The 19500-nt window shown below is 32.6% G+C and overlaps 1 protein-coding gene across 1 annotated transcript in view; it reads right to left on the bottom strand.

The window, feature by feature from the left end:
- LOC130446622 (dachshund homolog 2) overlaps positions 1-19500 on the bottom strand; it is a 416848-nt gene that overhangs the window by 283608 nt on the left and 113740 nt on the right. The window contains exon 2 of the mRNA XM_056782989.1: positions 19150-19280. Within this exon, the coding sequence (XP_056638967.1) occupies positions 19150-19280 (131 nt within the window). The remainder of the gene's footprint in view (positions 1-19149; positions 19281-19500) is intronic.

Here is a 19500-nt window from a genome sequence, read left to right as displayed (position 1 = left end):
CTAGATAAGAGAAGTAGAAAAATAAGAACAAAACAGAACTTAAAGTGAACAAATATACTTTATTTTGAAATATGTATATTATGAATTTGGAATCGTGAAAATTTGGTTATGGGCCTACAATGCCTGAATGCTTCAGTATATATAATCTAGTTGGAGATTCATCTAAGTAATGAGTGAGTTGCGTGCCTCCCACCTTGTTTCTTTGGAATGTTCTTTCATTTTAATATTCAAAATCTATGATCTCATCATCTACACTGTCATTTCCATCAGATAACACAATTCTGGAAGATATAGTCATCAGTGTAATCAGTGTATTCTGAGATATAACACGAGCTGCTACTTAAATTTTAAGATTTTCGTAATTGGATATGGCTATATTATTTTCAAAATATCCTTCATTAGGATTAATACACTTTTGAATCAATTGCCGAAGCATTTTTTCCATACCGATTGAGGTAAGACATGTGATTTGAACGCTTCTTCGGGTGAAGAAAAACGATGAAAAAGGATGAAATTTATTTTTGATCTCCGGAAATTAGAAGAAATCATTGTACTGGGTATCACCTATCGATTCGATGTTTTGACAGTTCAAAACCGTTTATGTTTGAGCTGATGTGTGAGAGCTGATTTTCCGAAAACTCCTGCAAACAAATGCTGGTATACCATTCAGAATTGTCCGTTCTACGTTGCTTGAGATGGTGTTACATCACCAAAAGTTGAAACGAGTTTATCAGTACATTGCTGTTGGTTTAATCCACGTCCAAAGTTGGAGGAAAACATCGAACGAAAATGTTTCATACCATTTTTCCAACAATATTAATGTTTCAAGTATCCGTAAATAACTCAAAATGCAAACACGTTCTGAACACGTTCACCATTGAAAATGTAAAACTTTGCAATATCAAATTTGACATATTCACATCTCAAAAAGTAAGTAGCAACCCTCGTAGAAGTCCACATATAAAAAACGACTTTCTCTTTCTGTTTCTCGCACATTGAGGTTGAAATCTTCCCATTCACTCAGTGTATATAAATATCAAGTTAATAAGAACCTATTAGGAATCTGGCAGCATAGAATGATTTAATATTAATGTAACATTATCTATTTTTTATAAACGTGCTACACCTAATCGTATAATATGATCCTGTCTATACAAGTAAATATCCTGTAGTTTAAAAATCTTTGGTTCATTGAACATAATCCATAATTGCAATAAATTTCCTACCAAAAAAAAAGAAATCGGTTCGATACGAAATTCAAGTAACCCTTCTGAAATTTAATATAAAATAACAATCGAAGCATGAAACACTTGGAACTCATGTGATCAATTCGCTATATATAATTTTTTTGTATTATTTTATTGATGAGCAGGGCGAAATCTATTATGGCTTCCCATTGTCCGCCTGTTTTTGAAAGCAGTTCATAAAGAGTTACCACACGTAAGTACCAAACAGGACTGTACTTAAACATGAGAAATTTTATAGAGTATCGGAGATTATACTGGAAAAATTATTATATATATTTCATTTATGTTAATAGTTTATATATGAATAAATACTTGACAGATATAATATTGCATAATTGTACAATAATTTTGTAAATTGGTATCATTATCATCAATAAAGTAAACAAGAAAACACATATCAAATTCTATGGACTCGTTTTGAACTATCAGAATAATTAAAATTTCTTTAAATTTAAAATGATAATATTAAAGGAATTAGAGATATTGGACAACTATGTGCAGTAAAGAAGATTTCTTGATGCAAAATTTCAATAACAAAAGGATTAAACACTTGAACAGAATGTCCAAAACATCAACAACGATAGAGATTTGGTAAATATTATGTACTCATTTATCAACTGAATTATGTTCCTTAAAAAATTATGATTATCCTTAAAAATCAGTTATATGCTTGTATGGTACTTTGTTAAGAGTTGAAGGCAGCACAAGAAACCTTGAAAGAAAGTAGCTTGACGTTCCAATTACCTGCGTTATATTAGGGACAAAAGATATGACAACCATATGATTAAATATTAGAGTAAGACCTGGATTGAGTTTGAGTAGACATATACATTACAACTTATAGTATAACCCACTTATAAAAACTTTACTTTGGACTAAAACATCTTATAAAGATAGACGTTTTATTAGTACGCGTGTTGGAGGTTTTGTTCAACATCGCTTGCTGCAATTCGAACTAACACAGGCTGGAGATTGTTGTAGATTGATTTAAAAAATTGTACAGCAGCAATTCATCTGTCCATTACCATTGGGTTGAAGTTTTTCACCGTTTTCAGCCATCCTGAACGCTCTTCGTCAGTCAAGTTGACACGTTCGAAGTCAGCTGCTCCAAATTTTTCATGAACGATGGTGCAAAGTCTTTATAAATAGTGTTCAATTCCTCTTCCATTTGCAGTTCAAAAACATATTTAATGACAGCTCACTCAAAGCTAAAATTTTCTGACTTATATGATTGTCGAACAGAAATTAAATGTTCAGAGTAGCTGCGTAAATATATTTCACGTGTTATTTTGATAATTGTAGTTATATACAGGTTGATTACAACCCATGTATTTCAAGAATGGAAGAGAAGCTATGAGTTTCAGTGAAATCTAAAAAGACATTAAAGAAATGCAATAGAAATGAAATGGATTCATTTTCACTATACATAGAATTACGTTTCCAAATTAAGCCCAACAGAAATAATTTGGATCAAAATTGAAGGTGAGTTGGCAAGAATTGATACTGTATTCAAAATTATGGATATCAAGGTGTTTTTATTGAAAGCTGTGCAACATATTCCAAGAGAAACTTGATTACTAACAACAGAGCATGTGAAACAATAAGAAAATTAGTTGGGATCGAAACCGTAATCTAAACTGAGATCTACCGATACAATCATTTCTCTTCCCCGCCAAAAAGATACTTTTCCAATTGACTGGAGGAAAGGTAAATTAAATATCTTAGAAATCAAATTGCTTCAATATCTTTTCCAAACGAGTCTAAGAATCAATCTTCATCTAAGATACTGGAATTCTAAGTGTAGAAGTTCGGTTTCTAGTGAATTTTTTTAAAATACGAGGTATGGCTATTGAATAACAGACTAGTGATGTAAAATATACAGGTATTATGAATATTTATTTATTATTACTTTCAGCATATCCTAACATCGATGTACACGAATCTTCCATTTTTGAAACAGCACAGGAAGTCCTTTTCTGTAAGTTCCTTCGAAGCGCGCGCTTATTTTCCTTTCACAGCCTCAATAGACTCAAATCCTGTTCTTAATGCAGATTTGATCTTAGGAAAGAGGTAAAAACCGCATGGTGCAAGATGCGGTGCATAAGGTGGGTGGTCTGACACTGGGATTTTCTAGTTTTTTTTTTATTATTGGTATAGATTCAGCAATAGCACGAATACTCAACTGACGGTCAGATCGATCAAAATTACTGATATTCTCATCAGTTTTTGACGTGGAAGGGCGACATGAATTGATTTACCTTGTCAGAAATTTTTACAGCAAAACATAAAAAATATCTTCTATATAAACAAAGGCAACGGCTATACTGATTGGTCTATAGACACACATTCGAGTAGCCTTCAGGTTAAACAGCTGAGAGTCTCTAACCTTTGGCGCATTCGTATTTTTTCTGTAGCAGCGCTAGTTTCGTTACTAAATAGCCAAACCTCGTATATTTTATGTATGTCTACTTTAAATTAATGGTTTTTAAAAATCCAGGGAGATTCAGCGACCCTATTCGCTAAAGTAAATGTGATTAAATGAAAGTCCAATTGTAAGTACGGCCCTGTACTTAAAAAAGAACTTACTTTGTTCTTTGGGAGCAGTTATATTGATGATTTGAAATGGTATCAAGTCCTAATGTGAAAAGAACGGATGTAGTTGCCGAAAGCTTATAAAAACCTTTTGGTTATTACGCGCTTCATAAAATACGGAATTGAAATAATAATTATTATGTTTCAAGTACGTTCAGTGAATATGCGCACGTAGTTTTTATATATGCTCGATGCTTTTGTTCATATATGGTAAATTAAAAGTCTTGTTTCATGCTTGATAAGTGATTATTCTAAACGTTAATTAAATTTTTAGTTTAAGAACTTAAGCTGCCGATATTCTTATTTTCTCAACGACTTTTTAAAACAGACCTTTCCAATTATAATACTTAACTTTTAACAATTGTATTATACTGCTAGTTGAAAAAATTTCAAGCTATATACTCTTGACAATTTTTATGAACTAGAATTTATAAAAGTCTACTGCTTCACTACTGCTGCATCTTCTACTAGTTTAAAGATAAAGAAAGTGCTCGTGCAAGTAAAATCGATGCTTAAAGCTAACACAAAGATATAAAAGAAGTTTTGGTACTTGATGATTATCTTCGATAGATTGCTGTTAATATTTAAAATATTTATTGAACTAGAATTCATAAACGTCACTTAAATCGCTTTGATAAATTTTTGCTACATTTTCAGGCCAAGAAATGAGCTCATACTACTAATATCTATGCTCAAATCTAATCGCTTTGTTCACTATTGCTGCATCTTCTGTCAGTATAAAGGCAAAGAAATGAGTTCGTGCTACTGAAATCGATGCTCAAAGGTAACAAAAAAAAACAAGATGTTATTGGACTTAATGATGATCTTTGGTAGGTTGCTGTTATAATTCGGCATTTTACTTGAACTAGAATTTATAAAAGTCAAATGAATTATCTCGTTGACTACTGCTGCAAATAACGATTGGGCTTAAAGTTAAAGCTTTCTTAATGTTCAGAAGAATCTTGTAGAAGTCACAGATTATGCTCAAAAAGCACACGATCATTTAATTAATAAAGCGGGAGGAAGACACCAAAAGGTCTTCAATTGTTGGAGGAACTTTGGCAAAAGAACAAGTGACCTTAGATACAGTGAAATTAGTACAAAATTGCATTTAAAAACTGCTGTAGCATCGGTAGTTTGCGGGTTTTTGTTATAGAAAGATGGATCTTGAAAGTTGAAGCCATTTTCTGTGTCAATATTAAACTGAATGGAAAGGAAACAACATAAATTTGTTTTACAGTAAGAGAAATCAATAATTGGCCCAGGAATCAATTTTATTTGAATAAAAGAAACAAAATACTAGCATTTTTAGCTTCAGTGACACAAAATTTTTCGAAAGCGAACAACAATTTGATTATGGTGTCTTTACAAGTCTTTCAAGATCACAAATCAAATTAATACTAACTAACGTAGCTTAAATAAAACATAAATTATGTTCTTTGGAGAGGTTTTTACATCAACCTTGTTTGAATAACTGAACCGCTGAAATGTAAATTAGTACGATATTGATGGATCTGAGGTTCTAAGCTATACCCTTCTGCATTATAAAAACATAACAGAAGTAGGTTTGATCGCGAATTTTTCGATTTTTGCCTGATTGCGACACGACGAAAAGTTAAGCCAAATGTGAATAAGAACATGTGTTATTTTGAAACAAAAATCTGTCTCTAAATTTTTACGGAATCTTCACAGAAACGTATTTTTAATAATACTTATTTATAATATCTACAGTTTTACAAATTATCTATTTATAAGAATACAATGCCTCAAATCCTATAAGGGAATCTTTACGATGATAACGAGAAGAAATTTGACTGTTTGTCTGGGCAACTATTCCCATTGTTCATTCGAATATGAAAAGTAAACAGCAAAATGCAGGCGAAATATCATATCGTATTTCATTTCGGAGGGATGCCAAGCTTTAGATTGTGGTACAGTTACACTATACGGGTGGGCTCTTAAGTTGAAATATCTATACAGGTGAATAGACACGCAAAAAATATTATTTATCACTCCTATAGTAATTAGATGTATAGTGAATATCTTAGACATACGAGGTCTAAGTAAATAACATTGTAAATAAATTTATATATTGAAATTATTCGCAAAAATCATCGTTTAAAGTCAGAAATCAATTCAAGTTTAGAAATAAGACAAGCAATTAAACCTTCAACACTTCTGAACACGCTGGTAACAGTGGTAACGCATATCGTTGGAATCAGTTTTAGGCATTCTATGAATTACCTAAACTTGCGTGGATAGAAACTTTTGACTTTCACTACATTTTTTTTTAAATTATTCATCAGATCAAAAAAAGAAATACGCTGTTTGAAAGACAATTTATTATTCTTAAATATGAATATAAATTTATGGAAACTTATTCCGACTTCCTATGTTTAATATAGTGAAATCAATGCATTAAGTAAATAAACATTCATTATAACATCTCTCATATGATTAGGGACTCATTTAATCTTCTTTTACTGCCATAATAAGCTCTGTGATCGATTTTGGAATATGAAGTCTAGCTCGAATTCTTCTTTATAGCTTATTTCATGAATATTCTATCGTATTAATATCAGGACTATCTGCTGGCCACTCTATAACCCGAAAACCGACTTCTGAAAAGTAATCCTGCAAGATTTTACGGTGTGCGGCCTTGCATTGTCACGCATTCGTCGTTAAGCCTCTTCTTTCGTGAACACCATCTCCCCTACGAATGAGCACAGCGTTTGTGCCAGGTTGAGCAGAAATTACTTCTATAAAAACTCCGCTCTACAGCAATCTGTAAATCGTTCTTTTGGTCTTCGGTAGCTACCATGGAGGCATATTCTGGTCTCATCTGACAACAGATCAGATCCCCATTGTTTTAAAGTCAAGTTCAGATGATCCTTTGCAAAACGGGCGTGCTTGCCGATGTGCTGGAGTAAGTTTTGGAACAATTTCATGTGTGTTTTAGGGGTCAGGTTATTTTTCTTCTTGTCTTCGTCTGACTATCCACTGACTAATAGTTGCTAAGGGGCCATCCATAAATTACGTCACACAAATTTCAGAACTTTTTAACCCCTCCCCCCCTCCTTGTCACAGGTTGTCACAATTTCAAAAACCCCTCCCCCCTGATGTGACGTCACACATTTTTCAAATTTATATATTTATTCAAAAATAATCAAAAGAAAACAGTTATTTTTATTTTTTTCTTACTTTTATTATATAATCTTTGATAAAATTAACATAAAGAAGTCAAATATTTTAGACAACAGATAAACAAACGACTAGTTAGGAAGCATCAAACGACTAATTAAATTTTGCGTGATCAATTTTGAATTTTAACATGTGATGTCACAAAGTTTTTTACCCCCCCTGCCCCTTGTCACACTATGTCACACCCTCCCCCATTAATATGTGACGTAATTTATGGATGACCCCTAATACAATATGTTGCTTATGAAAGGATTCAGTCTATTCACATAACGCTTCGAACCGCTGTGTGGGTCATATCCAGTCGTCTAATAACAGATCGCTGATCAAGTCCTTTTTCGATCAAAGCAATAACTTGGGCGGCTTGTTGAATAATATCTAAGTATATTCTGGTCTTATCTGAAAACAGAACAGATCCCTATTGTTCTAAAGTTTAATTCAGATGATTTTGTGCAAAACGCAGGCGTGTTTGCCGATGAGCTGAGGTGAGATATGAGTTTCTTCTAACGAAAGCTGGATGGGTTCATCTTAAAGATTAGGTTTTCAATTTCAAGCAACTCAATGGCATTGATTATGAGAATGGAGATGTGAAAACTATTTGAAGTATTTCATTAAGGCTTCTTGAATCAAGAAGTAGATATAGTTGCTAATATAGGACGTCTGAAATGCATGTAAAGCTAAAAAAAGACAGCTATTGGCGTTTTCAGACTGAATTGATTAACCAGATTGTGGAAAACTCTGATGATAACTCACCGAATCGCGTACAAAAACAGTTTTATCAAATATACAGTAGAGTTCATGTTAAGAACAAAGTTAATATTTATGGTGAATTTATAACCATTATTGAATAAACCATCATATTGTTCAATAATGTACATTTTAAGAAGACAATATGTATTTTCTTGATTAAAAATTTATAAAGTAACACAATTAAAAAATAATCTACCCAGAACCATTCCAATTCTTACTGATAACACGAACATCATTGATTATTTTTCAGACACGTAGAAATCAGTTGCAGATGTGGTAGTTGAAAATATCTTAAATTACGATGAAACCAATTTCAGTTACGTTCCCAGAAAGCTTAAAGTCGACTGCAAACGTGGATCTAAACACAGTGATAGAGTGATTGATTCCTCAAAAACCACCATTAGTATGATGATGGCTGAATCTACTTGTGGTGAGCTTTTACCTCCCTTTGTAATCTATCAAGCTAAGCTCTGATATGACGAATGGACCTCCTGCTAATCGCTATAGCATAATCAGAGGCGATTGGTTTGAATCAACGACGACATATTGTATTTGATTTGTGAGGTATTTTTTGCTTAAATAAAAGTATTATATCATAATAAATGATTTGTTTTCACCTATTCATAGCCAAGAATACATTTATGTATCTCTGAATATATGTATTTGACGATTAGAACTTTTTAAATTCCGAAGTTGCAGCGTTATTAATACTCAAGGATAAAGGTGATTTCGTAAAGAAGAAACTGTTGGAGGGAGGTATAATTAAAGAAAAAACACATCTAGTATTGATAGTATCTGCATTATTTTTTTCATTTTCTTCAAATATAATTAAAGTAGTTATCGAAAAATAACCTCAAAAATTGTACGATTGTACGAAATTACAATACTAAACTTGTTAATCTTATAATAATAATTTTTATAAAACAATAATCATATTTTCGTTATCACACGATGTAGAGAATGTGATGTTCTACAAAATTGTACATGTGCAGTTAACCGTTGTAAAATGCAAATTAGTATTATCATTAAAGGTGTAAAATATATATAAATAAATATAATTGCTTTGAAAAAAAATGATTTTCGCCGTTTTGTTATGACCGAACATGCAATTCGTGCAGATAAATATTTTTTATATGCATATTTTAAATAAAAACAAAATATATATGAGAAACAATATTTCAGTATTACCTGAGGCTAACGCTATCAAAAATTACACGTAAGTACTTCCGTTTCTACTCGACTTTGAATCAGGGAAGGACTGGGGGTGTTTCACAAGTTAGAAAATAGTTTCTCATTCTTATTTGCGATTGAATATAAATGAAACAGTATTCGATTGCTATATTCTACATTTTCAATACATTCAAATAATATTCATTTTGATTTGTAAATAGATACGAGAGCCGATTGGCTATAAATAGAACACTAGTTCATATATAACAATAATTTTATTATCCACCGAAGAGATTAAGACATTTGTCTTATATGTGGACAAGCTTTTCAATACCCCCCTCAAAGAAAGTTATCGCCGATGAACAGACCTTGAAACTTCTGGAAATTACGTAGACAAAGAAGTGATGGTGGATCTGCGATTTCATCTTTAACCATATTGTCAACTTGTTGAAGCAGATCATGTGAAATGACATATTTGCGTCCTTGGCCTCCTTCATCACGCACAACACCATCACTCGAGTTTATCCCATACAAACGACTCATTCCCCGATGCATATTTACAGTACCATTGCCTTCAGCCTGTAGAAAACGAATCACACTTCGCAATTCACACTTGACGGGAGCATCAATAATGTTTACGTCGCTGTAGCACAACGCCGACTGACGCCTGAATGTCAACAATGGCTGAGTGTGTAGTAGAGCGATCGGAGGTTGAAAAAAAACGACCCTCGTAGATTCTGTTGCTAAATCGTCTTGCTTTTAAGTCTCTTCCGATTGAAAATTAGTTTTTTAAGACAGGTAAAACTTTGACGTTTCGACCGAAGTAGGTCTTTATCAAAATATGACTTGATACTAACAATTTGTATCTTTATATTAATCAATAGATCAACTACATCATGAATATCAAAATAAAATCAGACTAGACATCTGTTTTAACATGAACTTATAACTGATAAGTGGGTCGAAACGTCAAATTTTTACCTGTCTTCAAGAAAACTAATTTTCAATGAGAACAGACCTAAAATCAACATGTATCAAAAGGTATCAGAAATAAGAAATTGAGAAGAAAGATTATTTATTGACCCCATTCATATACAATATGTCATTTTAGTAAATAGACTGATTAACAACTGTATTATCCAAAATTTCTTGATCCAAAATTCTTGAGAAATAATCATTAATATCTTAATGTTTCGTAAGAACAAATCGGTTTATGTGGGTTTCTTGTAAGATATCTGAAATTTATTAGCTACGAAGTGCTAAAGGTTTCTCCAAAATTTGTGTATTTGGGCGCATTGTAAATGATCTTTATTACATATTTCTGTTGTTTGTTTACTGAAAGAGCAGATACAGATATCATATTGCCGTCGAATGTTGAATAATATACAGTCCTCAATGAATAAGTTGGAAAGTATCAACTACAGAATTGAAGATTTGGCTTGCCAATTTTAAGCTTTTTTAGTATTTTCTCCTGTCGTTTCAATTTCGCCTTCTTCAAACGTCGTTTTCATCGTGTAGTAGTTTAGTTTCTTCTATGTTCATGTTATTACCACGGTCCATAACCTAGAGGTCCAAGGTGCACGGATAACGGCTTCAATACAACAGGGTTCGCCCTGGTACCTTGAGGCGCCTACCATTAAGCCCTCAGCACGTGCTCACCATGCCATTGGGTCATCCATCTAATCAAACAGACATAATCCACATTCATAACAAACGGAACGAACTTTTATCCCAAATATTTAATTCTAGAGTTCCTATGACCATCTTCAGACTCTGGTTACCATCTGGTAGCAAAGTATTCGTCAAGAGGAATCAAATAAGACCAAACTCGATGAGGTTGCGTTGTTTATTTAATTACCAAGTTCCTATGACCATCTTCCCCATCTTCAGGTCCTGGTTACCATTTGGTAGCAAAGTACTCGTCAAGAGGAATCAATTGAGACCAAAATCGATGGGGTTGCGTTGTTTATTTAATTATGGAGTTCCCATGACCATCTTCAGATCCTGGTTACCATTTGGTAGCAAAGTACTCGTCAAGAGGAATCAATTGAGACCAAACTCGTTGCGTTGTTTATTTAATTATCAAGTTACTATGACCATCTTTAAATCCTGGTTACCATTTGGTAGCAAAGTACTCGTCAAGAGGAATCAATTGAGACCAAACTCGATGGGGTTGCGTTGTTTATTTAATTACCAAGTTCCTATGACCATGTTCAGATCCTGGTTACCATTTGGTAGCAAAGTACTCGTCAAGAGGAATCAATTGAGACCAAACTCGATGCGTTGTTTATTTAATTACGGAGTTCCTATGACCATCTCACGCATCATAAGACTCTGATATCGGGAAGTGGAAGCTACATAAAAGCTTGTAACCTCGTTGCCCAGTTCTGTGAACTAAAGTTTCGTCTTGGTTGCATCTATTATTTCTTGTGCAAGTAAAGATATATTCCCTTGGGAATGGGAGATCTATTTCGTTTCTTAAAAACAGGAATTAAAACTTTATTTATATTCTGCAAAATGCATTAACAGAATGAAATACTCTCCTAATTACGACCCTTATTATTCAAATTTATTTCAGCCGTTCTCTATACTCACATGTCGATTCGATATCACATCGAAAAGTGCAACTTCTTACTCTAAATAAAGTGAAGGTGAATTTGGCTGCAATTTCATTCGACTTAATAGCTTTTATTCACGATATACCTGTTTGAACTGCGCCAATCATTTCATTCTAAGTATTTCAAGTACTATATTTTACATTTTCATATAATATGAATAATTATATTCAATATTGATGATCAAATTAGTCTATATACATGATGAATTTTAGTTATCTAGAATATTAGATAATGATATTTAGAATTCGAAAGAAACAGCTGTGATTAGAAAACTTGGTATGTACTTTTAGAAAGAAAGAACTTTGGATGTCGGAAAAACGTTTATTGTGCATGAAATTCGGAAAATAATTGTTGGGTCCTTAGGCCGGTCCTGTCCAGCTTTAATGGAATTTCAAAATTCGGCGAATTTGCGCAACGCCTTTGATTTGTTTTTTTTATAAATGGCGGACCCGCCTTTGATAAACTTTTTATTATAATAGACGGTTTATCACAGTATTTTTTTTAAATAATTTCTAGGGAAGTCCATTTATGTATTTCTTGTGTTTCCTTTTGTTCTAGAACTTTGTAGAATTCTATTTGTGGTATATAAATAAGTTTATGTAGCTCAGTTAGTTTTTGTTCTAAATAAATAGTCGTAGTGAAAAGAACGAATTAGTAAAAAGAAATCGTAGATATTATTTAAGTGATATTTATAAGTAAATTATTATGAAGTGTATTGTATAGTGTGTAATATACGAATAGAAAAAATGTAAATGAATGCGAAAAACATGACTTGAAACAGTACATGGAATAGGGTCTCTGAGTAAAAAAACTGAATATTAATGCATTGGAGCAACAGCACAAGATAACAAGGAGACAGAAATAAAACACTGCAGCTAATTCAAATATTTAGAAATGGAAATAACACACGTAGAAAGAATGCCAGAAGACAGATGGGCAAAGTAGGATAAAACTCAGGAGCCGAACACACGCAGACCTGTAGGCAGACCACCAAAGAGGTGGTACGTCTTATCATCTCAAAAAGATCCAAGATAGGTCCAAACGAACAGGATTGAACAGGACGAAAGAAGAAGAAGAAGAAATAACACAAGATGGTACACTGGAAATATAAAACGATATTTAAAAACATTGTAACATATAGCAGCGAATTGTGGCCTACGTGAAAATTGCTAATGTCGATCGAAACTGATTTCTGGAGAAGAGCAGCGGGCGAATTCAGTAGGGACAGGATAAGAAATAACAGAATAATGGAGTTAATAAAGATGACATAAAAAACTAAACAACTAATCTGGTATGGTAGAGTACATACAATGAATATATAAACAGTGCCTGAAGTAAACAAAACAAGCTGAGGAAAGGACGTAGATGAAGAAATGTAGGAGACAGAACTAATAGGAAATTCTCGAGGTGATTACTTAAATGAAAAGGTGGGTTTTTATAACAAAATTTTCTCAGCTCATCCATTTCCTTCCTTTAGACTAAAAATTCAGTTAAGCGATAAGCTTGATTTTCGTGCACTTGCAGAAGACTAACTACGAGTATTTTTTCAATATTCCTGTTACATTATACGGGGGTAACAAGACTTGATTTATTTGAAAATATTTTTTATTGTTAAATTTTTACCAAACCAAATGTTGCAAAAAAAATAAATATTATAAGATTGGAAATAACAACCTCTAGCCAAAATACATGAACGTGTCATGACTTGCGAGTGCACGACAATTACAGAATTTCATACCATCGCACCCATTAAAGCGGATTGATTAATAAATAAATAAATTAATGAATGGAGAATATGATACTTTTTCTACAATTAATTATCATATTCTCAATAGTACCAGAGAAAATTTTCAAGAAGTACCGCTTTCAATAATATCATTAGTTGAGGAATTAATTAAATTTACGACATACATAAACAACTAACGGAGACTGAAAGTGAATTTAATAAAGTAACTTAATTACAAAAACGTTCTAATAAACCAGCGAATCAAAGAATCATCAAATGTAATTACTTCTTCAAATGAGACCGTAATGTCGTAAAAATAAGCTCAGGAAGTGTTTATTTTATTTATCCGATGCTCTTATCGCCTCGTATAGTTGAAGATGGACTCGGATTTAATGAGACATTTATATATTATGTCTAATATTACTTTATATTAATGTTGGAGTTAAATGGATTAATAGTAAATTCTTGGTGTATAAAAATCGATAATTAAATCCAAATTCCATTGATTTGAGGATATTGAAAACAAAATCTTCACTACTTTTAGAAAATGAAGGACTCGTCGGTTTATTTTGGTGAGGGATCGGGACATGGAAGTTACAGGAACGGTCCTGATATAGGGAAAATTATCTATTTAGATGTAAGGTCGTTAACACCCAAAAATTATAAACTATTTATCAATCAAATACAAGTTGCTGATTCGGGGAAAATATGTAGTTTGATGTGCAGCTTTTTTAAAACTGCTCCAACAATCAATACCTTCCATTGAGTTGGAATTTCTGGAACTTTTAGTGATATTCATAATGAGCACACTGTTTAAACTACCACTACAACAACTACTACACTACACTACACTCTCTGACTCAAATAACCTCAAATATTTCCTAAACCGTGCGAAAATGAAATAATTCGGTCGTATCAATATTACCTCTAAATCAAAAAACGCAACAAAATGTAGGGTGTTCCATTAAAAATTCGAAAGTTAATGTCTATACTGAAGAATTAGGACACCCCGTATAATCTAATAGTCGTTAATCTAATAATTCCTTTAAATAGAAATAACTTTTGTAAGTAAGTATTTCTTATAACTCTTACAGGTTTTGAGAAAAGTATTTGGGTCACCTTATATTTGACACCCTATATATTATGGTAGTAATACAGGTGATTTTCGTGGTCTTAAAAACCTTCGGAATCCACAGAAGTAATTTTAAAAATCGAACGACCGGAATATATTGAATTAATTATCCTGTTTCAATAATTACTATTTTTTCTTTGCAATTAATTTTTTTGAATTTATAAAATATTGAAAATACACCTGGAAACTATACTCCGACATTTGACTAACACATGTCAAGTGCTGCAAATGTCAAATCACTCGGTTGTGATTGGTTAAAATTGAACTCTCAGTACAGCCAACGTAAATTTTTCAGCACAAGGCTCTGGTTGGACAACGGATGATTAGGTTGATTCGAACAGAAAAACCGCTTCTTCAGTTGTAAAAAAATTTGATTTCGAAATTTATTTTTGAAATGCGCGAACAATTGAGTTACTTAACAAAGATTGTTCGGCGGATGGCATGTTTTGATTGTTAAAAAACGTTTCTGTTTGAGCTAATGTGTAAGAGCTAGCATCTTCTGCGATTAGTTTCCTTGATTTTTTCGAATCCTACTGGCAAACAAATCCTGGTGTACCATAGAGAATACTGTTCTACGTTGCTCTGAAGGAAGGTGGTGATATGTCCAGTTATTCCGAGAAAACAGGCGACCTTCAAAATGCTTCGTGCGCGAACAACTTTAGTTAGATTTAGTTCGTCTTGAAAGACCCATACAGTCGATTGTTGTTGACTTTCGGGTTCATATGCATAGATCCATAACTCGTTGTCTACGACGATATTAAGGACGTCTTTCAAAGCATCTTAATCGCGACGTCCGATCTTTACAGCATTTTTTGCACCGCTCGACGCCAGCTTTTTTATGAGGGATTGTCTCACATGACGTCTTCCAACATACCCAGTATCGATGTTTTCTTGCACAACAGCCAATTTCTCAAAATTGCCTTTATATACCAACCCTATATGTCGAATCTTTTCACAAAAATATCAATTTTCCGTGAAAATGACATAACTTCTATTGAAAAACTTGATGATAACCAGTCCACTAGATAATTAAGGGTATAGATTTTTTTGTTTTGCCAATTAAAAAAATTTCACTAGACTTTGCAGCCAGCGAAGTGGAACGTAAATTTTTCTTCATTTATCAGTTCATAAACGAGATAATAAACAAATGAATAATAGCCTATTGGGTTTCATATGCGCCACCTCTCATAAATAACACTTTGGTTACTTTTTTAATGAACTAGCCACACCTTTACAGTAAATTAAATTCGCTGTCCAAATAATATACATCATTGTATCCCGTGCCTTTCGAATATTTATTGTACGTCAGTACAAAGAAAGAAAAGTATAAAAAAAGCATATATATATATATATATATATATATATATAAAGGTATCACCGAACAGTTAAATTTAAATTAAGTATTTATTCAAACATATTAAAGAAATAAATGAGATTACTCAGCATCTTCTGAAGCAATTGCTCTATGTCTAATAGATATTTATAATTACGTTACAAATCAAGCAAAAAAGATACAAATTTATATTAAAATTTCATAAAATAAATAGGAAATTTCAGAGAAGCGATAATAGTTATTAAAACTTCGTGTTTATTGAAGCACAAATCCGAAATTATTAACCTTTTTAAATATGAAGGAATATCAGATCTCTCCTTTAGTTAGAAAAGTAATAATGTTTGTTATTTCAAATTGATCACCCTGTATATTTTCGAAATTCTTAAGAAATACTTATTATTTTTCATCTTATGTTCCCTATACCTAAATGACATAATTTCGGAGTTATAGCTACAAGTTATTGAAAGTCTCAAACAATTGATAATTTATATCCTAACCGAAATCCCACAACAAAATCTATTGTCAATTAATTAGTAGAAATGTTTAACGAAACTGGCTCAGTTAAAGATTTATCCAAATCAGGCGCAAACTGGAAACAAATCTTTAGATGGATTGGAAGGCGTGGTTTTATCGAATGGCCTTTGGACTATTTCTTGTGAGGCAATTAAAAAAAGCATCGTTTGAAAAACGGAACCATCCAGGAATTAAAAGATAGAATTACCACAGAGATTATAGAATTGAGCAATCAGGGATGTTGCAAAATGTATTGCAAAGATTTAAAAGGCGTGTGGATTGTTGTATTGGAGAGAATGGACAACATTTTGAAAAACTGCTGTAATCGCCTTTACTGTATGTTTTCTAAAATTACACATTACAACTGGATCGACCGATAGAGTTAGTAAAAAACTAAAAAAATATTCAACCATTTGTATGGAAAATTCTAAGACGATAACTGTGTAGTGATATACGGATAAATTTTCTGCTTTCTCCACATACAAATTCTTCATTATTACGTTGGTCGTCCAAAATGATGCCGCGCATCCCATGTAGAAGCCTCCAGACTTGAACGACGGGGCATAGCTTGGACCAACACTGAGAAAACCGGCGTTGGTAAACCAATAATGGCCCAAGCCTGTTTGAAGTCTAGGTATCTTAGCCCCGGCCATCCTATAGTCAGCTAAGCTTGGCTGAGCTCTATTTAACCTTACCGCGACCATCCCATATTCAACCAAGCCTGGCTGAAGTCTGGGTAACGGGACCTTGGCCATCTTATAATCAGCGAGGCTTGGCAAAACTCTGAATAACTTCATAAAGCTTTGTTCAAATATCTTCCATCCATAATAGATATCTCAACATTAAAACTAATCTTGGCAAGCCTGGTGTGGTCCAGGCTTGCAAACTGAGCGAGGGACATTGTTATCATCCAAGAGTCCCACCAAGTCTGGGCTAATAATGACCTCCAAGCTAGGGCCAGAGTTGTACATACTTGGCACAAATCTGGGCATATACAGGTCCCATCGTATCCCAACTTATCACATCCCATATGGGATGTGACAAGTCTGTCATCATTTCTAGGCCTTTTCGGAAAGCGGAACACCTTTCATAGACTTGAGACTTCGAGACGCACTCATCCCCAAATTGCACAAATAAGTTCCCACATATTTACGCGGATTTTATTTTATAATTGACCAAACAAAGAATAATGATGCAACATTTAGTGCATTCACTTTCACGACACTAACTTTTTCGTGAGTTTATTAAAAAATTATGGTTTATATTTGAACCACCCTCGTATTATAACTAATAAATAAGATTAGTAGATAAAATTTCGCTGAAGCAGGAAAAAAACGATATAAAATTTAATTCACTTCTACTGTGTAACGGCGTGTATTTTAATTATAATTTTTCGTCCAATTGAAATTGCACTGAATCATTCTTTCGAAGTAAGCGAGAATGTTTTAACCAGGTATGTGAGTTATTAAAGCCTTTTGTTGTTGTACAATTGGTAATTAAGGTGGCGATATTGTGGAATTTCAGTCGGTCAACCAGCATTTTTGGAATATATTAATTTTGCGTCGGGGACGATATGCGGATCTTTGTGCGCGTTTCATTATCAACAGTTATTGTCTTTTTGGGCACAATCACTAACGGATTTCGCGAATACTTCGAAAATTCTATCGATATATGCGTGGATTAAACGTATATAAAATCGTTGTAACGTCTGTTATAAAACGAAAATTATAATGATGAACAAAAGCGATTTTTTTAAAACAAATTGTTATATCAAAATTATATCTTTAGTATTAGAACAATGAAATATCCATTGGAGAAAATGATGAAAATATTGAATTGGCTCTTCGAAGTCTAAACTTTGTTGATAGCCTCTAGTGAAGAAGATTATAAACAAACTAGTAACTATAGCGATATACAAGATATATAAGAAAATCTGCACTGCTCTAAGTTAACTAATAATTTTGACAATTCAACTTTTTCTTACGATGATAGAAGTAGAGGTCCATGTAATTATACAGGGTGTCCCACGACGAGTTAAAACTATCTGTATATGACAAAATACTTATAGTAAAATAATGAACATATTATACGTTTGGGTTTTCGAATACGATATTTTAATTAAAATTTTTTCAAATATGACTGAAATTTCATTATTTTAAATAGGACACTGTATATTAATACATTTTTGAAGTCTACGTAAAATTTTAGTATACTGTTGTCTGAAAACTTTTTTCGAAAAATGCATACTTTTTGAGATATTAATTTTTTTTGTAAAAAATTTAACCATTGCAGAACCCTTATAAACTATTTTTTTACGAGAATACCCTCAAAGATAAGATAAATAGTTTCTACTCGGTTGCTTTTAGCAAGGTCAGAGGTGTTTGAATCTATGCTGGAAAATTTTTCATTTTATACAGGGTGTGTATAAAAAGTGTTCAGAATTTAACTTCATAAATATCAAATTTCTTTATTTTTTAAAATATAACTACCCGGTTTTCACTATTTCAATGCATTCAGGGGTAAGAAATACGACAAATTCATGTTCTGTACGGCAGAATTTACAGTATTTCGAAAAACCGCTATGGATTGGCCTGCTCGTGTCCCGGACTTAAGTTCTATCAAGCATATGGGATGAACTTGAGAGAAATGTTCGTACTAGAAATCTAGGGAATGAAAAACTTAATAATAATAGGTTAATTTTAAATAAATTTTATTATGAATTATAACCGTTTTTTCTAGGTTAATATACCTTTTCGTTCTCAAAAAAGATTTTGAAATGATAAAATCAGCGACATTTTTCAAAAAGAATAACAAACAAACTCAATACAAATTACGTGTCGAAATATAATAATTGGTTAAAAAGTACTTACCAGCCATATGTCCATTCTCATATGGATAGTCTCCGTTATCCAAGCGAGGTTTTTTGAGTTGCTGTTGGTGTTGGAGATGCGTTGCTGCTAAACTCAGTCCCACTGGTGCCCTCTTTGGTGGACGACCGGGCCTGGAACTGCAAAATAGTAGAGAATTACTGTTGTAAAAAACACGGTGTAAGTTCTAAATAAATTCGAACATATTTTTATTTGAATAAAAATATTATAGGTTAACTCAAAATCTCCATTACTTGGTAAATATATAACACTTGTTATTTGCGAATTATCGATCATTTTCATACCACTCATAATTATTATTATTATTATTATTATTATTATTATTATTATTAT

This window comes from Diorhabda sublineata, chromosome 7, assembly GCF_026230105.1.
Source record: "Diorhabda sublineata isolate icDioSubl1.1 chromosome 7, icDioSubl1.1, whole genome shotgun sequence".
Classification (NCBI taxonomy): domain Eukaryota; kingdom Metazoa; phylum Arthropoda; class Insecta; order Coleoptera; family Chrysomelidae; genus Diorhabda; species Diorhabda sublineata.
The sequence above is the reverse complement of the archived record's forward strand: the minus strand, read 5'-3'. Positions and strand labels throughout refer to the sequence as shown.